This window comes from Octopus sinensis, linkage group LG7 (assembly GCF_006345805.1).
Source record: "Octopus sinensis linkage group LG7, ASM634580v1, whole genome shotgun sequence".
Taxonomy (NCBI): domain Eukaryota; kingdom Metazoa; phylum Mollusca; class Cephalopoda; order Octopoda; family Octopodidae; genus Octopus; species Octopus sinensis.
Window position 1 is genome coordinate 104,152,573 of NC_043003.1, and position 27,296 is coordinate 104,179,868.

Below are 27,296 nucleotides of genomic sequence, written 5' to 3' on the forward strand. Positions count from 1 at the left end.
GAAGAGAATTCTATAATATTCCCTTATCCCAGTGATAACTTTCCTGTCTCTTTTTCCCTCCAAGTATATTTTCCACACACACACACACACACAAGAACGTGTGTTCATTTGTAGTCGTTGTCCGCCTTTTATAAAAAAATTCTATCACATCTTATTTATTCCTTCTATAATCCCCCCTTTACGACTTTTTGCAAACCCCTCCTCTATTTTTCCTCTCCCTCTATATATCTTTATGTTTATCAATCTCATTTTGCTCCACACGGTCATTTTGTCAAATTACTTCTCATTCTTTTTCATTATTCTCTCTCTCTCTCTCTCTTTCTTTTCCACTCCGTCCCTCTCTCCGCCCCATTCTTAATACATCTATTATTCTTTCCTCGTCGTTTTCCTACACTTTTCTCTATTCCTCTTTATTTATCTTTATCGATCCAATTATAACTCACGCTACTCCTCCTTCTTGTCTTTTATTCTATCTACAGTTCCTCCTCCTCCTCTGTCGGTATTTGTTATGCTCTGTCTTTCCTCTCTTCTTTCTCCTACGCCCCTCTTAATCCGTCATACTCTATCTACAGCGTACTCGTAGAAGCACCTTGCAGAGGTAGCTCTCATCCCTTCTTCAGTCAACGGCTTGTGCAGCTGGCCAGCGCTTCACAGCTTTCTTCTCTGCTCTTCGATTTTCCCCTTCTCTCCCTCTTGACAACTCTCGACGAAGCAATGTCTCTCTACCGAAACGGAGTCTGGTTCCTGAAAGGAATGAAAGAATATACGAAGTGAGCTCATTTCTATTGTATATCTTGTTTATCTTATATAACCTTTCCTCGGTCAACTTCTTTCTTCTTCCTGTCTACTTTTATAGAGTGATGTGCATGTGCGAATGCTGTCTATATTTTTCATCACCATCCGTTCAATATAATCATATATACCCGTATGGTTTAACCATATATGCTCTTATAATTTAACCGTATTTACCTTTATTGTTTTGCTGTGTATACCCTTATAGTATAACCATATACACTCCTCTAGTTTAGCTATATATACTCGTATATATTGAGTAACTGTCATTTTAAGAAACCTGGTTATGTAACGTATGGATTCGTATGATCTAAATAGAAGGCCAAATATTTAGGTGACTAGATAGGTGGGGCCAGAGAATATACAGAGATAAATGTGTATATACGTGTATATGAGGGAAATACGAAGAGCTGGATGAAGCTATAAAGATCGCCTCTGCAAGTTGTGGAGAGATCGGTCCTGAGAATTGTCATGCAAGAATTTCTGTCTTCACAAGTTGTAATATTTTATTTTCGCTCAACACGCATGTCACATTATGAAAGCTTGGGTGTTTTAATGATCCAGTGTTTTAATGATTAAATATGCAATCACTTTGAAACTAATACACTTACCTCAACTACCACGCCTGACCTATACTCACTCTTACCCACGAACCAACAACCAAAGCTTCTATACACGGTCGCTCGTTCTCCTAGAAGGAGCAAGTAAAAATCTTCCTCAGGCCACACCCTACAGACTTTGTTTTTAAAGGGAACGTTGGATAATGTGGTCCTAAGACGGGGTTGTCAGTCTGGAACATCATTGATACAGTGCTGCTCGATGAGGACTGACCTGAAGCTAATCAATAACTTATCAGCACCTGAAATCACAAATATATTTTTTCGCTCTCCGCCCACACATTTTTTCTTTTTATTTGTCATTTATATCTCAGAAAAGTATTTTTAAACTTATTGCATTCTGACTGAATTTGAACAGCACTATAGCGATTTTGCTTTTCAACTCTGTGAGATCGATAAGGAAGTACCAGGCATGTACTGAGGCCGATTCAATCGATTAAATACCTCTTCACAACTACGAATTTGCGACCTTGTACCGAGGTAATAAATTATTATTAAAGTGGCAGGAACGTTGGAGTTGCAATGTTAGAGAACGTCGGGTAAAATATTTGCGATGTTTAGTTTTTTTTTTTAATTTTATTTTTTATTCGGAGTGCAACTCCTGCTGAGTCGACTTTTAGCCCTCATTCTTCCAGAATCGACCGAAATAATGCAGTGTCGTTGTCTAGGTGCCCTCCCAATCGAGGGTCAATCAAACCAGTCAGATACTATGGTTGACGAACTCGACTACAAATTTGTAACTGTGTGTCGCGGAATGGTAGAGCACCTGACCAAGTGTATTACAGTATTTAATTACGTCCCTTTATGTTCTGAGTTCAGACCCTGCTTTGGTCGACTTAGCTTTTTATTCCTCCGGGTTGCGAAAAAAGTACCAGGCAAATACTGCAAATTAATTCAATAGACTAAGCCCTTCTTCTTTAAATGTGTGACCCTGTGCTAAGGAGAGAAATCGTAAGGATAACGATTATTCATTTTATCATCAACATCATTATGTTGTGGCTAGCTCGGTTAGAAGTTCCTAGCAAGACGTGTTTGCGTGCTTACGTTTCCCGGTTTCAAGCTCTTAAGTGCAGTGGATATGTAACACCGTTTATGTCGCTAATGGTTTTTCGGGAAAGGTATGACTAATGTAAGGTCCCGGTTCCCTTCTGTCATGCAAATACAGATTTTATAGCCAGCAGAGTCAAGCAAAGATTATCATCATCATTATTATTATTATTGTAGTAGCTGCGCTTATTCTTCAGGTTGTTCACCCCTCACTTGTCTAAAACTTGCTACCTTACTGCTACTGTGAAATGATTGCTGTATACGTTTAGTATCTCACACATGGATTTACTGAAATATAGAGATAATAATATAATAATAATAATGATAATAATAATAAACGATAATTAGAGTAAGAGTTAATAGCTAGAATTTAGCTAAGCGTGTCGAAATTATATTAGTCTGCTTGCATGTTCACGGTGGCTGCCAAATTGTCTTGCAGCCTCCCACGCAAATAATGTTTATTGATCGATTCCAGGGGATTCTACTGTTACTACACCACCCGCACCATCACATTCTTCCTTCCAGTTTATCATCATCATCGTATTATTATAAATTCTGTAGTTTCACAAGCCCCAAAATATGCCGTTTTTATATATTGCATCGCGATGCTTTGGTATTTGTGCATGCGCCAAATTAAAATATTTATTATTTAGCGATTTATGCATGTTATGTATTGTTATGCATTTGTTATATATATATATATATATATATATATATATATATATATATATATATATATATATATATATATATATATATATATATATATATATATATATATATATATATAGAGAGAGAGAGAGAGAGAGAGAAACAAGCAATGAGTTACATTTTGTCCTTGTAATGTCACAATCTTTCGCCCATGTAGCTGTAAAAGAAATCATTATTTTAATATTACAGAGCTCCTGTACTGGAGCTGTTGTTGCCCAACTTTTACTCTCAGATATCAGTACAGTATGTAGATATATGCAAATGATTCAGATTATGAAATTTGTGTGGGTGGAGGCCCAGATCTGCTGCTGCTCTGTCTTATACAAGCAATGAATTGACGATTGCGCGTGTACCTGTCTATGCATATACATAAATGTCAATATATATCATTTCTCTATACATTTATATGTGCAAATATACATGCAAATACACATATACAGTCAGTCAGTTGTTCATAAATCTAAAAAGAAGCACATAAGTCTAAAAAGAGGTCTAAAAAGAAGCTTCTAAAAAATTTGGTGGGCGGGCAGCAATATTTTGTGTAGTCCTGGGTAAAGGCCAGTCAGAAAGTTACATTGTTACTTTCTGACTGGCCATAACCAACGACCACATAAAATCTATCTAATCTGTCTCTCTCTACCTAATCTGTCTCTCTCTATCTAATCTGTCTCTCTCTATCTAATCTGTCTCTCTCTATCTAATCTGTCTCTCTCTATCTAATCTGTCTCTCTCTATCTAATCTGTCTCTCTATCTAATCTGTCTCTATCTATCTATCTATCTATCTATCTATCTATCTACACACAGACACACACACACATTATATGAAATGAGCTATAAAAAGTACCCACTACACTCACGGAGTGGTTGGCGTTAGGAGGGGCATTTAGCTGTAGAAACTTTGCCAGATCAAGATTGAAGCCTGGTGCAGCCATCTGGTTCGCCAGCCCTCAGTCATTCATCCAACCCATGCTAGCATGGAAAGCAGACATTAAACGATGATGATGATGATAATGTTACAGCAATAGAAAAATAAAGAGAGGATAGTATATATATGTATACAAGAAAAAGGGATTAGTGTTTATAAATGTAGTAAGATTATCTTAGAAAGATATAGAAAAAAAATACTATTTCAATTCTGTAAGGTCTTAGGAGTATCTATATCTGTGGAGAAGGAAAGTAGTAAAGTTAATTTTCTGGATATTAATTTGGACCTCTGTATGAAAGCTACATCATCCATGCTACAAGCCAAATAAAAACCTTAAATATGTGAATTGAGAATGTCGGTGATGTTCTTAGGGGTGAGAAAGTCACAGATTGCCTCAAGATATCGGGCACAGGGTTACACTGTGGTAGGGGTGATCTCAAACCCAGCTAATTTGATGGTAGTTTGGACAAAGTCAAATTTAGTGGGATTCAGAATGATGCTGTTGGAACCACAGATGTCGAGCCACTGGATGGCCCGAAAGAATGCTTCATGAATGGTGTTTGACCACATCAAGGTGTCATTGATGCACTTCATTTTCTGGGGAATGCTTGAGACAATTTTGTCAAACTGTTGGCTGTTGCTGTCCCCTGAGGTAACATATCCCTGTGGTGTATGTAACACAATAGTGGAAGAGGTCCAAGGGTGTGATGAAGATGGTTAAGTGGTGGTCCCTCTTGTTGAGGGTGGTGCTGTGGTTGCCATTCCAATCATTGAAGACAGGTTTTGGGGTGGTACGGAGTGGGCTTGGAGGAATGGGGATTGGGTGTGATGTGTCTTGTAGACCGCATGTTAGTTGAGGTGCTGAAGACAGACAGTCTGTCAAGGTTTTCCAGACTTCTTGGGGCATACCACCATTCTGTGGCACCAGGTGACAGGTGTAACCATGGGAACAGGTTCGATAACTCCAAGTTGAACATCGTGGTTGAGACCTGTTTTCTCTTGCTCTTACCGATGAACGGGGACTGGTATGGGCATATGGTGGGGAGCTGGTTTAGCACCGGGGTCCACCATTAAGCAGATCAATGGGCCAGACATCTTAGGGACTTGCTGATGTTCACAGATGTTGAATGTTCTGGAGGTGTAGTATTCCAGCAGCCACTTCTCCAGGTGACCATGGTTCTCCTCAGAGGCTGGGAATGGTAGTGAAATGGGAGAAAGGGTGTTATTTGTCGTAGGGGGCAGTTGCATACATTCTGAGTCGTTGTAGGAAATGTTTCCAGTGGGGTGTCAGCATGCCCACAGCTTTCTCCAATCATAGGGAAGTGGGGAGGAATCATCCCAAGGGCTTACTTGGAGAGGGAAAGTTTGTCAGTTGAAGGAGTGGTGTAGATGATTTGATGGATTGTGCACTTCGCAGAGGATGGGGCAGTCCCAAATATGCGTAGGGTCAGGGCACCGATGATATCTATGGGGACTGCTGTTAGCAGCAGTCATTGTCATGTTGACTGGTATAAGGTGCCACTGGTCTAGGCCCAGTTTGGGTTGGAGACTTGGCCAGGCATGACTGGCATCCAGTGTCTGCCATAGCGTTGTGACAGATAGCTGCGGTTGGTCATGAAAAGAGAAGTGGGGAAGCCCAATGCCTTTGTGTCACTTGGGTCAGCTTGAATGAAGGTAGTGACAAAGGGATGGGGGTTGGAAAAGCATTTCACCCAGGTATTGCAGAGTTCATTATACACATGGTGGTCAAGAATTATTACTTGGGTGGAGGTTTTGTCAGGGAGGTCAATCACAAGGCATAGGCTGTTGAATATTGCAGATGTGTGGACTTCTGTGTCAGATGCGTTGGGTTGACCCTTTCACTGGGAAGGCTGTTCTCGGCAGCAAACACTCTCATAGTGGTGCAGGATGCCACACTTGTGGTTGTAGGTGGGGCATTTCCTCATGCGTTCTTGTATATGACGTCCGTAGCCATGTTTTCCACAGTGATTGCAGGGAGTAGGGGCAGGTGTATCACAGGGTTCACCATATCTATTGACCGGGTGGTGCCGCTCCTGGTCCCTCTATGAGCTAGAACCCATGGTGATTGAGGTGGTGCTGTGGCTCATGAGTCAGCTGGCTGACTGTTTTTCACTTTCTTTTGCTTCGATGCACCTCAGGACTTCTTCCGGGGTCGTGTCTTATTTGGAATCACCCAATATCTCAAGGCAGATCTCCTCATCCTCCAACCCATGTATGAGAGCATCACGGACTATGATGTCGCTATAATCAATCATGGCATGGCAGGCCTCCATGGGGCATTCCACCTTGAAGTTGCAAACACCTGACTGCCCTCAAAGACATGCAGCAAAGACCCTGGTGGGTTCATCCTGGTCCTGTTGTAGCTGCACATAAGCAACTATGACATTTTCTTGGCAGACAGCCAGGGATTTAATGTGACTGAGGCCTGTTTACTCATTGCTGGAGGTCAGTGCACCAAACGTCCATTTGAGATCTTTTCTGAGGGTCTCGTTGCAGCATTCAAGAAGCTGGAAGACCACGTTGTTACCTGTCCAACATGTGGCTTCGTTTGCAGTCTGACCGTCTCTGCTCAAAGTAAGCCCACCCCTTGCTAGTTCCAGTTGTGAAGATGATGGGGTGGCAGACCGTCTCAGGTGAGACTTGCATGGGGGCAGACAGTTGCACAGCTGTCTAATGCACTGTAAAGATTGATGAGGTGGGTCAGAACCTCCACCAGAGTGTTTGCAGACCAACTTGTGGCGCAGTCAGGTGTAGGACTGGGTTTGTTGGCCATGTTGACTCATTTTTTGTCATAAGTAAGTCTGACAACTCTTTGCTTTCACCAACACTTTATTTACATGGATTGAAGCAATGACAAAAAGGGTCTTCAGTATACCTGAAATGTGAAGGAAAGCATGATGGATAATGAAACAAACAATGTATGGCAAATTGAATGTAATGTAATAACTGATAATATATGTGTGTTTGGCTGTAATCCTCTAAATGTTGTAATAGAACTAAAAATAATATGAATGATTCAAAGCAAACAGGTAAATATGATTCCCCTCACATACTTAATGACTGTGTACATGGGAATATATTAAGAAATAACAGCTATAATAATCTTTGAAAGTGAAGAGTCCACTTAAGACAGATTACATTGTATAATGCCCTATACAAGGCACAAATAGCCACCAATATACCAGGAAATTTTTTCATGGCTATGGACATGCATTTCCCACTGTCAAGTAAATGTGGTAAGTTATTTAACAGACATATGGTTAAATTTGCTTATTCAACTATGAGAAACTTGACTGAAATTATAGCAATACATAATGCAAGGAAGTTAAAAGAGTTTATTGATATTAATTTATCCAACCAACATAATGTTAATAATAGGGATAGTAGTAGAAATAATAATAATATTAATAGCAATGGAAGTAGTAATGATGGTGGTAATAATGATCATAGCAGTAGTTATTATAAGGTTAAGAAATGTAATGATTCTTAGCTCAATACTTAATATTGACAATAGATGGAATGTAAACGTTTCAAATGAAAAATCTTTCAATAACAGACTAAACCATTCATGTAACTGTAATAATTACCTAAAGAACTTAGTGAACTAATATTCAGTAATAACAGGGGAATGTACTTACTATTATATAGGTGCTTGCACAGCTAACTTCAAGTTGAGATTACATAATCACATCTCTTCATTTAGAAAAGAAGAAAACTTTATTTCTGTAAGTAAATTCATCTGAAGCCTAATATGGTATTAAATGGTTAAAATAAGTAGTGCACTACTGTATAATGATGGTGAATTAAGATGTAACTGATGCATTGAGGAGGCACTGCTTATCCTTACATCCAAATCCAACATATTAAAAAAAAGAAATGAATTAATGTTAAAATGTTCACACTTATTTCAAAGAACCATTAAATCATCCCCTAATAAATTGAGTAATGATTAAAATAATGGACTGAGTTTGCCTTCTAGGTCAAGTCTACTTAGTATATTTAATATACTTAACAGAGATAGTATTTTTTATATCATCAAAATTCTATTACTTAGTCTTCAAATTTTTATTCATATTGTATTTATTATTATTGTTATTTTTGTTGTTGTTATCATTACTATTATTTAAATCTTAAAACTAGATTGTTTAATTATTTTCAATTGTCTTTAAATTGCATTTTAATTTTTTTAACTATTTAAAATTATTTTATTGTCTTTTTATTTTAATTTATTCATTTTATTCTTAATTTCATTTTTAATTTATTCCTAATTCATTTTAATTTGATTTAATTTTTTCTAGCTTAAACTTTAAACTTTGAATAATTCCTCTAAGAAAAACAATCTCTTCTAAGTAGAATATATTCATTAGTAAATAATTTACTGTTTATTTCCTTTGGGATTTGCTCTAACTAACCTGTTTTCTACCAAAAGCCTAAATTTAAAATTAATGCTGATCAAATAGCATTTCATTATAAACTAAATAATATACTTTATGAACAGCTTTAGCTATATCTGCATCTTTTTTTATATTTGTTGAGGTCAATAACAGTTTAACAGTGGTAGGAATTTTTACCATGTCATTTTAATACTACAATTAACCTTAGAATTCCTAAATAGGTCTGCTGGTACACTTGTTTTGGCTAAAAGGCGTGAAGTTTACTACTATCACCCTTAAGTTAGTTGTTCTCTGTTCTCTTAGCTCAACACTTAATATTGACAATAGATGGAATGTAAATGTTTCAAATGAAAAATCTTTCAATAACAGACTAAACCATTCATGTAACTGTAATAATTACCTAAAGAACTTAGTGGACTAATATTCAGTAATAACAGGGGAATGTACTTACTATTATATAGGTGCTTGCACAGCTAACTTCAAGTTGAGATTACATAATCACATCTCTTCATTCTCTATCCCTAGTGTACCTGTCACCTATCTGTCCTTGTAATCATTTGACAATGTTCCATACTACCACCTTTCTTCCTAATTTTTCAAGTCTGACTCTTAGCGTTTACTACACTGTCAACTGTATCATTTCATGTTACTTTTGGTTTGGTTGGAACTTTGCTCCAATCACATCTGATCTAGAGCTCTCAGCAATTTTCGTAAAAATTTCATGTATGCTACAAGTTCCTAAATCTCCCTCTTTAATGTCACTTGTGTCAATTACAATTTTTCTAAATCTATTCCCAATTGCAGGATCTTTTAGTTACCAAATCTTTCTTCTCTATGTCATCTTTTTTTTGTGTCTGCCTAGCTTTGTGTCTGAAGTCACTAGTTACTAATATAGTTAGTAATTTATTTTCTGTAGTACATTCTTCAGAAGGAAAGGTTTTGGTATTTCATCATTCATTTATTCATTCACACACTCTCTCTCTTTCTCTCCCATACACACACACACTCCCTCCCTCCCTCCCTCTCTCTCTCTCTCTCTCTCTCTCTCTCCCTCTCTCCCTCTCTCCCATACACACACACTCTTCCTCTCCTCTTCGTGGACTCTGGAAGAAGCTCATCAAATGCGTATGTGTGTTTTTGTGAATGTTTATGTGTGAGTGTAAGTATATATTCCCCCTGTCTTAACATATGTGCAGTGATTGTTAACAAAAAGTCACCATTCATACAAATGGTATCATTTGTTTACATTTCTCTTTGAAAACATGACAGGCTTGTTTGATTTTGAATAGACTAAAGGAAATATTAGCTTAGTTAAGGGTTAGCACATGAAGAACCTCCACTTAGAACACCATGTCCTTTCATATTAACAGGCAGAGTAGAGACATCCAGCTATAAAACACTTCCTCAGAAAACTCACCTAACTCATACTATAATGGAAAAGTGGGTGTAAAATGATGATGCATGCACACACACACACAAACATGTCTAGGAGTAAATTGTCACCATTTTATATTTTTAAATTTGTGCATGTGCATTGTTTGTTTTGATTTTGTCAACTACACAGTAGTACAGTAAACTCTTAAATCAATTTCATCATTCGTTCATTCACACACACACACACACACACACACTCACTCTTCCTCTCCTCTTCGTCTTCCTCCTTCTATGATTCTTTCTCTTTTATTGTGTTTGTGTGTAGTGTTTTACTCATTGCCTGCCACCTACCCTAGTATGTGCACTCAGCCTTCACCTCTTATGCTAACTCTGTATCACTCTTTTACTCTCTCCTCCTCTCTCTATATATGATGTAAAATACGACCGAGGAAATCAACCAACACAGTATAGTACAGTCAGTTGGGACAATCAGTGAGAAACTGTACCATGATGCAATTCCCTCTGCCAGAAATTTGGAAATGACATACTGTACTGCTTGGCATTCATGCCGGAAGCTTCAATATGAACATTTCAGAGTGAGAAATGAGAAAAAGGCAAAATATGGGTGATAAATAGTGGTGAACATGGTTGTAGTTAAGAGAGTGGAAGCAATATTAGTAATGAGTGACCTAGGGGAAGAATATTGATCTACTGAAAACTGTCCAGAGACATGCAACTGGACAAATACCCTCCATCAGTACCTTAGCATATCTTAGACATCTTGCTTTTCTGGGCATTGACACAGTAAAGCTTTGACACCTAGTAGCTGACTTAGTAGAAACCCACAAGATTGTTCTCCATCTTTCCAACAGTTTGGGCCACCTTTTCAAATTCAGTATCTCTGCTAACTGTGGACATGTTTATAAAATCAAAAACCAGTTCTCGTGACTTACAGAAATATTTTTGCAGACCCCAAATTGCTGAAGCATAGAATAAACAACGTGCATCAGTTATTAGCCCTCAAGACAGTACATTATTTAAAAATTCCATGCTTCAAGAATTTGGTTTACTCCTGATGTATTTGTGTAGCCTTTCCTTTTTAGGGCTCTTTTACTGTCCCCTTTTCTCTCTTTTTGTGTTTTATAGTATGTGCTCTGCATGTAATTTTGGCTGTCATTACAGTCTTTCTTTACTTGATTTATTACTGTTTTCTGTCTCCTCATTTAACCTTTACTTTTGTTGTTTTTTGTTTGTTCCTTCTCGAGCCATGCCTGGCTCATAAGGGCCGGTCTCCCGGTTTCCTTGGCGTATAGGTTCCCCACCTGGACGGGACGCCGGTCCATCGCAGGTGAGCTGCAAGATGCAGGAGGAAAGAGTCAGCAGAATTTTCGCCATTACCTTCTGCCAGAGCCGCGTGGAGCTTAGGTGTTTCGCTCATAAACACACACATCGTCTGGTCTGAGATTCGAACCCGCAATCCCTCGACCTACGAGTCCACTGCTCTAACCACTAGGCCATGTGCCTCCACATTTAACCTTTACTGATGAATTGTAGTGCACCTGAATACTGTATAAGATTAGCAAATTATTGTTGTTGTTGATGCTGTTGAGTGAACAGTCTTCGTCCCAGAGCTCGCAAGATGGGCGAAGTCCGAAACATGGTCCGCAGAAGAGAAAGCAGGTCAACCCCTGACACCGAGAGCATCGGCGGATGGATGAATGTGCATCCAGGCTCAGCGGTTGCGTAGGAAGTCGGGGACAAGAAACAGGAAGAAAGAGTGAGAGAAAGTTGGAGCGAAAGAGTACAACAGGGGTCGCTACCACCCCCTACCGGAGCCTCGTAGAGCTTTAGGTGTTTTCGCACAATAAACACACACAACGCCCGGTCTGGGAATCGAAACCGCGATCCTCCGACCGCGAGTCCGCTGCTCTAACCATTGGGCCATTGCGCCTCCTGTTGTTGTTGTTGTTGTTGCAGTGAGCTGGCAGAACTGTTTGCACACCAGACAAAATCCTTAGAGGCATTTTGTCTGTCTTTACTTTCTTGGTGCAAATTCCACCCAGATCGATTTTACCTTTCATCCTTTTGAGATCAATAAAATGAGTCCCAATTGAGCTCTGGGGTTGCTGTAATTAACTACCCCCACCAAAAAAATTTCCGGCCTTATGCCTATAGTAGAAAAGATTATTATTATTATTATTATTATTATTATTATTATTATTATTATTATTAAGGCGGTGAGCTGGCAGAATTGTTTGTGCATTGGATGAAATGCTTAGTGGTATTTCGCCCGTCACTACGTTCTGAGTTCAAATTGCCTTTAATCCAAATTCAGGCCCTGTGCCTATAGTGGAAAGTATTATCATTGTTGTTGTTGTTGTCATACAAAAGAAGTATGAAGGATTAATGTTGGTGAAGGAGAGTGCAAGTAATTGAGAATCAGGACAGTAATGAGGGAATGCATTAAATACCAACAAATCTAATCCAGTGCAATCCCTCATTACTCAGAGGCACTCTTTTATCTCTTTTACTCTTTTACTTGTTTCAGTCATTTGACTGTGGCCATGCTGGAGCACTGCCTTTAGTCGAGAAAATCGACCCCAGGACTTATTCTTTGTAAGCCTAGTACTTATTCTATCGGTCTCTTTTGCCAAACCGCTAAGTGACAGGGACATAAACACACCAGCATCAAGCAATGCTAGAGGGACAAACACAGGCACACAAACATATACACACACACACACACACACACATACATATATATATATACGACAGGCTTCTTTCAATTTCCGTCTACCAAATCCACTCACAAGGCTTTGGTCGGCCCGAGGCTATAGTAGAAGACACTTGCCCAGTGCAGGATTTATGCATGGACAAATCTAAAGTTCTCCCTCTTTTCACAAGCTGCATAGGGCAATAGACAGGAAAGGGGTCTGATAGTTAAGAAGGTATCAAATAAGCAAGAGGAGCAGTAGACAAAACTTAATCAGTGAGGGAGAGTGAACAGGAGTTAGTGGTGGTGGTGGTGATGGGGTGAAGAGGAGAGGAGTGCAAGCAATACATGCATACATAAACACACATTCTATGAGTGTACGAGAAACTGAAGGCTTTTAACTGTAACGTAAAATTAAAATGCTTTCTCAAAATACCCACACTGCCTACAGTAGCATGGAACTGCTACTAAATGCTGCTTGAGTGTTTGATATCTGCACACACACACACACACACACACACACACACACACACACACATATATTTTGTATGCATCCTCCGAAGTTTATTCCACAAATTCTTTCTGCTAACAGATATACTCTGTTTTAGCAACAACACATCGTTTCAAATTTTGGCACAAGGCCAGTAATGTTTTAGGTAGAAGGGAGTTAGTCAGTTTATGTCAACCCTGGTAATCAACTGGTTCTTTGTTTTATTGACCCCCAAAAGTGTGAAAAGCAAAGTTAACCTAAGTGGAATTTGAACTCAGAATGTAAAGATGAATGAAATGTGACTAAGCATTTTGTCCTGTGTGCTAACAATTCTGCTTGCTCGCTTGAGTGATGAAATAGACAAATGAATAAAGGAGATTGGAATAAAGTATCCTGTAGAATAAAGTATCCTACAGATTGGTCTCTGAAGAACAGGGAAGATCTCATCAGAAGGATTTTGAGCACTTGATGGCTTATCGAAATCACGTTAATATTTAAGGTTACCAGTAGTAACCCACTACCCACATAAATTCTGCCAGAAATTAAGGTGTCATGATAATAATGTCATAATTCTTTCCACTAAAAGCACAAGGCCTTGAAATTTTGGAAGAGGGGACTGGTTGATTGCATCAACCCTTGTAGTTGACAGGTACTTATTTTATTGACCCTGAAAGGCTGAAAGGTAAGGTCAGCCTCAGAGTTTGAACTCAGATGTTAAAGAGCCAGAAGAAAACCCACAAAGCATTTTGTCCTATATACTAACAATTCTACCTGCTCTCCACCTCAATAATAATAATAATGATCCTTTCTACTAAAGGCACAAGGCCTGAAATTTTGGGGGAGGGGATCATCAATTATATCCACCACCCCCTAGTACACAATTGGTATGTATTTCATTGACCCCAAAAGGATGAAAGACAAAGTTGATTTAGTGCGATTTGAATTCAGAATGTAGCGACAGGTGAAATACCACCAAGCATTTCACCTGGTGTGCAAAAGATTCAGCCAGCTCTCTACCTTAATAATAATAATAATAATAATAATAATAATAATAGTAGTAGTAGTAATAATGATAGTCCTTTCTACAATAAGCACAAGGAGGGGGAAGGGATAGTCAATTACATTGATTTCAGTGCTCAGTTGGTACTTATTTTATTGACCCTGAAAGGATGAAAGTCAAAGTTGACTTCAGCAGAATTTGAACTCAGAATGTAAAAATGGATAAAATGCTTAGCAACATTTTGTCTAGCTGCTAATGATTCAGTCTGCTTGCTGCCTTAATAATAGTAATAATAATAATAATAATCATAATGATGTTGATGATGGTTTCTTTATTAACCAAAAATGTTGACATTATGATCAATAATACAATAATAACACTAACAACATTTTTTCCAGAAAATATCAAATTAGCAAAGTTAATAGCATGTCATAATGAAACCTCCTGTGACAGAATGCCAAAATTACATAAAAACCACAAGAAATACAATAATGGAATGTCAGAAATAAATTTATGAGATTTTTCAAGATATTCTATCTTTTCATTAGGATTAATATAACTGAGGCTCGGAAAGGCTTGTGTGGTCTCTATCAAATGAAAAAAAGAAAAAAAAGAAGAGCTAAAACTGCATTAGGGTAAAATTTTACACTATTTGCATAATGGTGTAATAAGAGTCATAGTTAAAAAAAACCAAAAATCAACTGAAAGAATAAGGAAGGAAAGATAAAATAATATAATAAAGAGAATAGATACAGCTCAAATGATAGCATACAGTTGAAAGGAAAGAATATAAGATGGAAAGAAGGATTATCACGTGGAAGAACATAATAGAGTTCATTTCTTTGTGTGTGTGTGTGTGTGTGTTTGTCTTTGTGTGTGTGGCCCTGAATGCAAAGGGCTTGTGAAGGCTAGAAAGGAATGAAATGCTTTGCTGGATGTACACTGTCAGTGTACATGTGTGACAGAGCACGAGTGTATTAAAAGAAAAGTTAGGCATAAGAGTAATTAGATACAGTGTGCAGGAAAGAAAATTGCATTGGTTTGGTCTTTTGATCCATAAGCATGAAAACAGTTGCATAAAGAAGTATCAATTACTTAAAGTGGATGGAACTTGTGGAAGAAGGAGACCTGGGAAGATATGGGGTGGAGTATTAAAGGATGTTCTCAAAAGCTTCCTCACCCAAACCACTTCTCAGCTTTCTCTGATCCAGAAGCTTCCATTTGATCCTCTATAGCATACCCTCTTCTTTTTAACACCATACAAGAGGTGCAACATTACATCTACATATGTCCTTTAAAAGAAGAGAGTATGCCATGCAGGATGAAATGGAAGCTCCCAGAACAACTTGGACTTTACGTCAGTGAGAGCAGATGATGCAAACTCAGCTTGATCCAGGAGCTGTCTTGAACTCCAAAAGTGAAATGCTTAGTTGGCACCCTCATGAGAGGAAATTCATGTTGAAGACCTGGAATTCCTCACTTTCTAACAAGTGAATAAAAATATGCTAACCCTTTTTGGACGCAACTGGAAACAATCAGAGGGAGATAACTCAATCTTGCCCAGAAGGGATGTTAGTAGATATTCATTTCAGGGGTTTTTTCACCATCCTGACTGACCAAGACTGTATTCCTGCCTCCAGTTGTAGAGAAATTATGTGCCTCTGGTCAGCCAATCCAATAAGTCACCTATATCACTAAGAGCATAATAGGTGTAAAACCAATGGTAACTCTTTGACTGGCCATAAAAAATAACTACATGAAATATATATATATGTATGTGTGTATGTATGAATGTACGTACGCATGTATGGTTATAATCTAAGCAGTGTACTCTTGAAGAACATCTGCTTATTTCAGTACTCCATAGCTGTATTGAGATATTATATTTATGTGTGGTATGCATAAGAATTGAAAAATACTGGAAAATATTCATTAAAGTTGAAGATTGGAAAAAATTCTTGGCATTGTTGATTACATTTATATATATTTATCTATACATACACACATACACACACATACATACATACGTACAAACAATTTTTAGGGAAAGAATCCAATTTGTAAAGACTAAAGATTGTAATAAATACACACTAAATTAATTTGTAATAATTATCTAATCAAAAACAAAATTATTTTAATATCAAGGTTAAACCTATATATACTGTTGGAGGTTAAAATACTGCTGGAAGGAATGGTAAGATATAATTGGAAGGAAGAATAGATTTGGAAGAATAAAAAGCAATACTTTGATTGTTGGGCACCATAGGAAATAAAACACTGGGTTACCCCTAAGTACCTGTGTATGAATTTGCATATGGTTGACTACATGTATATTTCCTGCATATCTGTACAAAACTATCTCCCTATATATATATATATGTCTACAATACACACACACACACATATATAGGTATACACACATACACATATATAAGTATATATATTTATATATATATATAGGCGCAGGAGTGGCTGTGTGGTAAGTAGCTTGCTAACCAACCACATGGTTCCGAGTTCAGTCCCACTGCGTGGGATCTTGGGCAAGTGTCTTCTGCTATAGCCCTGGGCCGACCAATGCCTTGTGAGTGGATTTGGTAGACGGAAACTTAAAGAAGCCTGTCGTATATATGTATATATATATATGTATGTGTGTGTGTGTTTGTCCCCCTAGCATTGCTTGACAACTGATGTTGGTGTGTTTACGTCCCCGTCACTTAGCGGTTTGGCAAAAGAGACTGATAGAATAAGTACTGGGCTTACAAAGAATAAGTCCCGTGGTCGATTTGCTCGACTAAAGGCGGTGCTCCAGCATGGCCGCAGTCAAATGACTGAAACAAGTAAAAAAGAAAAAGAGAATATATACAAATATATGAGGGGGTGCTGAAAAGTTCCTGGCTTTAAGGCCATTGCAAAAGGCTTGGTTGGGTGCCCAACCTTCCGAGTTCTTATACAGGGCTTTGAAAAATTGAAGGATTGCTGCAAGAGGTGTGGGAATATAAGAGGTAAATATGTTGAATAAAATCATAATTAACTGATCCTTGTGTATTTTCTTTTATTCAAAGCCAGAAACTTTTCAGCCCACCTTTGTATACATACACACACACACACATACACATAATTATATACATGCATTTATGCATGTAACTGCTTACAGTTGTTACATATGCATATAGCTGTCTTGCTGTATCTGCTACATATGTGGAAAATCGGTGTGTGTTTGGTTGTGGCATTGTTAGTTAACTCCTACATCGTTTTATTGATCTTGATGAAACTTGACAAATCACATTGTTTTTCTTTTTTCAAATAGTTTGTCACCCTTTTGTATCACAAATATATCCACAACATTGCACTTATTTGTATATCCTATCTTACATCAGATATTTTCAATTATGGAAAGATAGATATGACATTGTGTGAGTTTGCATGCAGTTATGAAACTGCTTGTCCTCATTACAATATTTGAGCACTTTCAGGATTCCATACGGAATAGATAGAATCTTCAATTTCTGTTCTTCCATTTCATAATATGCATGTGACTTGTTAATAAATGGGTTCATACAATATAGAAGTATGCTTGTTATGTATGTGAGTATGTAGATATGTATTATGTATGTGCATGTGACTTATTAACAGCAGCATTTATAATTTTTACATATCTAAGGATTTCTTTATATGTGCTTGTATTTATATAAGTATGCATATGTATGTGTGTATATATGTTATATCATCATTTAACGTCTGTTGTCCATGCTGGCATGGGTTGGACGGTTTGATCAGAGCTAGCAAGCTGGAGAGCTACATCAGACTCCAGTTTGATTTGACATGGTTTCTACACTTTACAGAGTGTGCTACATGCTTTTATGTGGCACTGCACAGGTGCTTTTACGTGGCATGGCACCACACAGGCACCATATGGGTGCTTTTACGTGACGTTGCATGGGCAGGATATTTTAACATTTTTCATACATGCATTTCTTTTTATAGCTTGGCACCAAATACTATCATCAGTCTCTTATAGCTTTTCTACTTCTCTCTACATCTCATAGAGTAGAAATATATACATACACATATACATTTATACATACACACACACACACACACATGCATACACACACACATGCGCACATGCACACATCTAATCTAGAACAGTCTAGTGGTGGTCTGCTCTTGGCTAGGCCCTATACATGTAAACCTCCAGCCCTCTCTATATGACCTAGGAGACCTAGGAGGGCCTGTGCCTTCCATTGCTGCTGTTAAGTAGATTACTGGAACTTTGGCTACCATGGTTTGACGTGGGATGAATACTGGAATGGTTTCCTGTTGCCTTCTCCAGGCAGTTGGGATTTGAACTCAGAACATAAAGTGCTGGTTGATATACTGTAAAGCATTTCTGCTGAGGTGCCAATGTTTCTGCCACTTTCCCACTCATAGAGCAATGTGAAAAGAAGTGTTTTGCTTAAGAACACCTTGTGCTCCCTGGTTCAAAAATTGAACCCACAATCTAGCGATTGTGAGTGCTATAACTTAATCATTTGTCAAATAAAGTGATATTGTCTGCAAAAATTAGAAATTGGACAAACAAAAAATCAATATTCAAGGTAATCGAACATAAACAATGAAATGGATCTTTTCCCTTGAGTGTTTAAAAAAATATTGTGCAGATGCTATGGGTTATTTCCCTTGGGTGTTTAAAAAAAATTAGTTATATGAGGTAGATATAAAGATCCCTTCCAGGGGGCGTATTATCGATTTTTTTTGACCAAGTATGTCACGAGGTTTCCAGACATGAGTTCTACTCACATGTCAAGTTTCATCAAAATCAATAAAACAATGTAGGGGGAGTTAGCTAACAACACCACAAACAAACACACACCTATTTTCCACATATGTAATAGATATATATATAATGACTACTGGAAATAGTTGAATGTTAAATTTACTACAATAAAAAAATATGCATTGACTATTATTTATGCACATTATATATCATCATCATCATCGTTTAACGTCCATTTTCCATACTGGCATTGGTTGGATGGTTTGACTGGGGTTTGGGAAGTCAGGAGGCTGCACCAGGCCCCAGTCTGATCCGGCAGTGTTTCTACAGCTATATTCCCTTCCTAATGCCAACCACTCTGAGAGTGCAGTGAGTGCTTTTTACATGCCACCGGCACGGGCCAGAGGAGCTGGCATCGACCACGATCAGATGGTGCTTTTTACGTGCCTCCCTTCATATCTAAAAAGTTCATTCTAAATTGAAGTGATACCAGAACTATAGTCATGCTGTATTTTAATGCAAAATCTACTGATATGTACTCTGAGGTTTTATGAAACCTCATCTAGAATATACTTTAAGATGGTCAATCTAATACGTGAATCCTCATCCTCCGTTCACTTCACTCACCCACCCACCCCCATAGGTAAAACTTTGAACAAAGCTGCATGGAAATGTCTGCCTTTGATAATTATGTGCTGCAACTGAATCTACTAAATACACATAAATGCTACATCTAAAGACATAAGAGCACTTATCCAGCAGACACACATGTCAGATTGGAATTTAAAGAGAATAATACTGTAATAAATAAATTTTGAAGATATATAATTCTCCATTCTTCTTCATGATCTCTTATACAAACAGACAGACAGGTACAGATACATATACACATATATTCACACTTATATAGTGTATCTTAAGAGTATGACTGCTACTGTTAGGTCTAGAATTCCACATGAATTATCATCGTCTAGTCTACTCCTGATACAGTAGTTAAGCAACTACTATACTTTGTAGTATTACTAGTTACGGCACAATGAGTACCAATAGGAGAAAGTAGGCTAGACACTAGTTCATATTATTAGTTCATTTGTACGTGTCATCATTGTGGTTGTTTGGAGCTCTACATTAGATGTTTTAAGCTCAGTTGCATACTGAGCTTATATATATATATATATATATATTTTTTTACTTGTTTCAGTCATTTGACTGTGGCCATGCTGAAGCACTGCCTTTAGTCGAGGAAATCGACCCCGGGACTTATTCTTTGTAAGCCCAGTACTTATTCTATTGGTCTCTTTTGCCGAACCGCTAAGTGACGGGGACATGAACACACCAGCATCGGTTGTCAAGCAATGCTAGGGGGACAAACACACACACACATACATATATATATATACGACAGGCTTCTTTCAGTTTCCGTCTACCAAATCCACTCACAAGGCATTGGTCGGCCCGGGGCTATAGTAGAAGACACTTGCCCAAGATGCCACGCAGTGGGACTGAACCCGGAACCATGTGGTTGGTTAGCAAGCTACTTACCACACATATATATTAGATTAGCCGGTGTTTATTCAAAGCAATGAATAGCTTTGCAGAAACCATGGCATACTTTGCTTTCTGACTTTTTAATCATCTCATAATAATGACTTTTATTACTACCTCAGTCCATCGAAATGTATATATCTGTTGTTACCTTTCATAAAAAGCCTTTTCTGTTTTTATTTACAATGTGCATTTTCGTTGATTTTTCTTCCCCTTACATTTCCACGTGTATTTTATATTTTCTTTTTGTAACATATTTCTACTATATATCGTCGTCGTCGTCGTCGTTTAACGTCCGTTCTCCATGCTAGCATGGGTTGGACGGTTCGACCGGGGTTCTGGGAAGCCAGAAGGCTGCACCAGGCTCCAGTCTAATTTGGCAATGTTTCTACAGCTGGATGCCCTTCCAGACTGGAGTCCTGTTGTCAATGACCAATCATTTCTCTAAATTTCCTTCTGTTTCTGTAATGAAAATCCATTGAGTAATTTTTGCAAACAGAAGATTCATATAAGCACTGAAATCTAATTATTTAAATTTAGGGTTCCTGTGTGAGACTTTCAGTAATTGCATGAAAATAAGTGAACAATGTAGAGAACCTTAACAGTCAACCTGTCAAACCAGTTACTCTCTGACCTTTTTCTGTTTTTCCATCAGTCACTCATGGCCTAAATATTTGTCATGAATCACTTATCAAAGTCTATTCTCAAAAGTCCCTTGTCGGTCAATAAATGCAAGAGTTGCTTTTTCACAGTCTTGTTTTCATCCCTGAAATATATTATCTGTAATAAAAGGTGGCAAGCTGGCAGAAACGTTGGAATGGCGGGCGAAATGCATAGCCATATTTCATCTGCCATTACATTCTGAGTTCAAATTCCGCCGAGGTCGACTTTGCCTTTCATCCTTTCAGGGTTGATAAATTAAGTACTAGTTATGCACTGGGGTCGATATAATCGACTTAATCCACCTGTCTGTCCTTGTTTGTCTTCTCTATGTTTAGCCCCTTGTGGGTAGTAAAGAAATATGTATTTCGTCTGCCGCTAGGTTCTGAGTTCAAATTCTGCTGAGGTCAACTTTTCCTTTCATCCTTTCGGGGTCAATAAATTAAGTACCAGTTACGCACTGGGGTCGATATAATCGACTTAATCCGTCTGTCTGTCCTTGTTTGTCCCCTCTATGTTTAGCCCCTTGTGGGTAGTAAAGAAATAGAAATAGGCATTTCGTCTGCCGCTATGTTGTGAGTTGAAATTCCGCTGAGGTCGACTTTACCTTTCATCCTTTCAGGGTCGATAAATTAAGTACCAGTTATGCACTGGGGTCGATATAATCAACTTAATCCGTTTGTCTGTCCTTGTTTGTCCCCTCTGTGTGTAGCCCCTTTGTGGGTAGTAAAAAACATATATTATCTGTAACTATATGTATATATATATGCATACATATATTTAAATAGTATCCTATACATATTCAAATAGTATCATTTACATATTTAAATAGTGTCTCAGACATATTCTATAGTGTCTTTTACATATTTGAAATAGTAATATGTCTATCATATTTAAAACAGGTACATCATTGAAAGCCTTTTAAACTGCAATATTCATCTCGAGAAGGCATCTCTTATTGATATATTGTGCTAAAAGCCGCAGAAACACATCAGCAGTTGATAAAAATTTTCAAGCAATTGTAGCTTTGCTAAATATATATTTCTGTTTTTTGGGGGCTTCATCAGAAGCAAGTATCCACTGAAACTTCATGCTAAGACAAAATCAACGATTGATGAAACCCAAAGAGTCAGCAATATATATTTAGCAATACCATCACCACTGCAGGATGGTTTTTGTCTGCTACTGATAGATTTCTATGTTCTTCAAAACTATACATTTATAAGCGATGTTTTCAAGAGGCAAATGCTACAGTTTATAAGGCTTTCAGCAATGTATCTGCTTTAAGTATGATATACAGATTACTATTTTGAACTAATACTGCTTGTGTTGTTAATAATGAATTTATATTCAGTATCCTATTCATATTCAAATAGCACCTTATTCAACTCACTGAAAGCAATTGAAACAACATTAACAGCCTGGCAAGCATTCTGCAATATTAATGAATATTCACTATTTCTCATATGTCAAGGCACAAACTCTGTTCAATCATGTTACAAATGGTTACATGTTATTGACAAGTCCCCAAAAGAGTAAAGCACATCTAATATTCCTAGGAGTCATATTGTTTCAATATATATTGTATTCTTAACACAACATGCCTATGAAGAGATTTTGTCTCAGACAGGAAAAAAAAATCCCCATCAACATACTTTTCTACAGTGCATATTCATTTAGTGTGACACACAGATGGTTATTTTTGTGTTGTATTCAGTTCAGCCAACAATTTCACTGTGAAATAATCCTATCAATTTTCAACTGGGTTCAAAGTGGGTTCAGTCCCACTGCGTGGCATCTTGGGCAAGTGTCTTCTGCTATAGCCCCGGGCCGACCAATGCCTTGTGAGTGGATTTGGTAGATGGAAACTGAAAGAAGCCTGTCGTATATATATATATATATATGTGTGTATGTGTGTGTATGTGTTTGTGTGTCTGTGTTTGTCCCCCTCGTATTGCTTGACAACCGATGCTAGTGTGTTTGCGTCCCCGTCACTTAGCGGTTTGGCAAAGGAGACCGATAGAATAAGTACTGGACTTACAAAGAATAAGTCCCGGGGTCGATTTCCTCGACTAAAGGCGGTGCTCCAGCATGGCCGCAGTCAAATGACTGAAACAAGTAAAAGAGAGTAACTACTTTTGATGGAAAAATCGTAAATGTTGACTCATATTCATAAAGAAGCCGACATGCACATTAAGAAAACATTTCAAAACTTATTCTCTTCCAGTTTCTATCATCTTTATTGATGAATTGGTTGGGTGCAGTGTCTTTGACTCAACAACATCCCTTGGCAATTAATTCATGTTTATATTGGTTTTGTTTGAGAAAATTTACTGTCTTGTTAGCTTGTATAATTTCATAAATGTGAACATTTGACCCTTAACTAATTGATGTGAACATTTAAATTTTCATCATGCATATAAATTGATTTGTGACTCACAACAGTGACAGTCCCGGTCTCTTCCTCAAAAATGTACTTGAACAATTTATATGAATTGCCTCTTGTTAATCTGTAGAATTCCAAAATTTTCACGAGCACCACAGCCTTTATAGTCACTAGTATTGCAAATCCTCAATTTCTCTTAGCAACCACTCATATATATTGATAACATTGCTATTACTGCCTCACAAAAGAGTAGGGTTCTTTTTTTTTTTTTTTTTTTTTTTTTAGAACTAATAAATACTTCAATCCTCATTCATTTCTAATTCTCTAAAATCTTTAAATAAAACCCTCTTTGAAGCACTGCTCATATATGTGGAACTATGTTGCTGCTATTACATACACCAACATCCAGATTATACTTAAAAAACAATGACCTATCTGACTGATTAGCAATGACTGACTCATCAATAGGCTTCAGCCCTTGGTTTACAAACATGCTTTTTCTTCTCTCTACCTCTTCTGATAACAAAACCAAGGCCTCTGAAATAGCTGATCTTCACTAGCACTGATGCCTTGAAAAGTGCACCCAGTATACTCTGTAAAGTGGTTGGCACCAGGAAGGACATCCAGCTATAGAAAGCATGCCAATATGGCATGGAGACACTGGAGTATGATGTAATCCTTTGACTCCTCAGACCCTGTCAATCTGAGCAACCTGTACCAACACGGAAGCCAGGCATTAAATGATGTGTGTGTGTGTGTGTGTGCAGGCATGGCTGTATCATTAAGAAGTTTGCTTCCCAGTCATGAGGTTTTGGGTTCAATTCCACTGCATGGCACTTTAGGCAAGTGTCTTTTATTATATACTCTAGCCCAAGATCAAAGTCTTGTCAGTGAATTTGGTGGATGAAAGTTGAGAAAAGCTTGTTGCATATTTATATATAAGGGGTTGGGTACTGTTCCCTTGTCTTCACATCATGTACTGAATATAAACTAGTGTTGTTCGTTTCTCACCTCCCATGAAAAAAAAACATGTCTAGCCATGGTAAAATATTAACTTTCTCAGAAACAAGTAAGGGTTGGTGAAAGGAAGGGCATCTAGCCATAGAAAATCTGCCTCAAAAACTTTTGTCTGAACCATAAAAGCATGGAAAAGTAGACTTTAAAATAGATGATGTTGACAATGGGGACATGGTGTGAAAATTGAACTGGAATGTGGAAACGGTTAATATGTTGTTGGCATCCTTTTTGTCTCGGGAGACAATGGAGTTGCACATAAAATAGTCTAGTCCGGCTTTTACATTTCATGTCCTGATACATTTCCTGCTGTGGCTGTGTAGTCCTACTGGACAAACACTCCCTCTGGCAGGTACCGCAAATGTAGCGAAGACTGTTCCTGGCTGGTTGTAATGCCATAGTTTCTTGTTGACATCTCTTCTTGTCTTTCCATTTCTCCTCTCTCTCTCTGTCACTCGTTTGTATTCCCTCTTTTACGGTACGTTGCCAATACACAATACTAATTAAATATGGAACAATAATCAGCAATGAAGACCAGAATTAAATAATTTTGGCGTAATTAAAGAGACTTTAAATTCCATTCTACTATTCTGGTAATGCCAATGATAGGTGACAGATGGGAGATTGAAAAGGACTTAGAATATAGAAGACAACAGCATAATACGAGTAAGATGGAAAACGACAGATAGATAGAGGGATAGATTGAACAAATGGATTTCTACTTGTACGCGTATTGCAGTGTACAATTGTTAAACCTGTAATATTAAATTGTCATCTCAATGGGTTCAGTGGTGATTATGTATTGACCAATAGTATAAAGGAGAAAGAGTTTCAGTTAAATAACCAACCCTTGGAGTACATCTACTGCTGATAGAATTAGTCATTAATGATGAGAAGACCCGGCAAGCCAAATGAGACCATAACCTCGTGGCCTGTGCCTGGGGCGTAACCAGCCCACTTGTGTGTTCCTTTTCCTTCTTTGGACACTAAACTCTGCTTGCGAAGAACTGTTGAGGCAAGTGAAATCAAAATCAAAATCAAAGTGAAACTCGATGATGAGCACGAGCACCATATGAGCGTGATCGTTGACAGAGTGGCTAACAGGCTTCTGTGCCAGTGGCACATAAAAGGCACCATTCGAGTGTGATCGTTACCAGCTTTGCCTTACTGGCACTTGTGCCCCATGCTAATAGGGTGGTAAGGGCACCATCTGAGCGTGATCGTTGCCTGAGTGGCTAACTGGCTTCCGTGCTGGTGGCATGTAGGAGGCACCATTCGAGCGTGATCATTACCAACGTCACCTTACTGGCACCTGTGCCGGTGGCATGTGTAAAAAGATTAGAGTGAGGTCATTGCCAGTACCGCTTGACTGGCCCCCGTGCCAGTGACATGTAAAAGTACCCACTACACTCTCAGAGTGGTTGGCGTTAGGAATGGCATCCTGCTGTAGAAACTCTGCCAGATCAAGACTGGGGCCTGGTGCAGCCATCTGGTTCGCCAGCCCACAGTCAAACCATCCAACCTATGCTAGCATGGAAAGCGGACGTTAAACGATGATGATGATGATGCTGATTGTAGTTGTAATAGTTGTTGCTTAACCTCAAGTTACTCTTTGATATAACTGACCTTTTAAAGATTATATTTTTAATGTGTTCTGTCCAAACTGAAATGATGAATTGTGACTGAAGGGTTTATTTAGTTGCTGTTTCAAGCAGGATGACTGACGCTGCAGAGGCTTCATTTTGGGGCCTGTTAGTAATCATTATTTGTGGTAAGAGGTAGGTGATGCACTACTTTTGGTTTTGTAGTTGTCGGTTTATTAGTTGTGGAGATTGTGTTCAAATGTATATTGAGTTCAAAATAAAACATGAGGGATTGTTTACAAGATATTTAGTTATAAGGTCGTTATTAGTTACATAAGGCAAATTACATAATCAACATTTAATGTCAAATCATCACAGATGTGCAACTATTATATGTAATATTACTGGATTGAAAAAGTTGTCAGCATTCACCAATAATCTCTATATCTATAAATGGCAAAATGTCTGTGTGTCCTTTATAAAAATCCAGTTTTTCACGTAAAAGGCTCGCATTTTCTATGGGTTTTCTGAGGATGGTCGTGAAGATATTTTTATTTCCCCAGTCAACCCAGAAAGCCATTAAAAAAGTCGATAAACCGACCCCTTATGCCCATAAGTTATGGGCATATCCATTCAAAATCGCTAAGATATAGAAATTTGTGTGTGGTGCGTGCATACAGCTAGATACACCAATAGACTGCCAGCTGTTTTTTGATTGGACGGAGATAATTTTACCCTTGACAGTTGAATGCACATGTGCACTTGCAGACAGTCTGCATGACTCAGCACATTTTTGTGTTTTGTGAAGATGCATTGTCATGTGTTTTGGCTTTCAAACGTGCACGCTTTTCTGATTTGAGAAATGCAGGGAATAATTAACGAGTTAGACCAAGTGAATGACAAGAGAGAGGGATTTTCATGAAAGACCAAATATGCTTGACTAGCACTAGACCCGGCAACGACGGGTCATAGTGCTAGTATGACATGTAATAGTTACACTTCTGATGATCTGACATTAAACTTTGATTGTGTAATTTCCATTATGTAACAAATACTCACCTCATGTTAATAAAAATGTATATAAGATGGTGTAACTAAATACCTTATTAACAATCTCTCATGTTTTGCACTGTTTTCCACTTATACTCATTGTAACATTCAAAACTAAAATTTCATAACAAAGGAAATGCAGATGGAGTTCTTAATATTGCTTATTATGTAATTGAAGGTTTAAATTGTACTCTAT

The 27,296-nt window shown here is 37.9% G+C and overlaps 1 protein-coding gene across 1 annotated transcript in view; it reads left to right on the forward strand.

The window, feature by feature from the left end:
- Positions 1–520: 520 nt before the first annotated feature.
- LOC115214000 (dehydrogenase/reductase SDR family member 12-like) overlaps positions 521–27,296 on the forward strand; it is a 69,230-nt gene continuing 42,454 nt past the window's right edge. Inside the window, exon 1 of the mRNA XM_029783009.2 lies at positions 521–770. Within this exon, the coding sequence (XP_029638869.1) occupies positions 715–770 (56 nt within the window). The 5' untranslated portion in view covers positions 521–714. The remainder of the gene's footprint in view (positions 771–27,296) is intronic.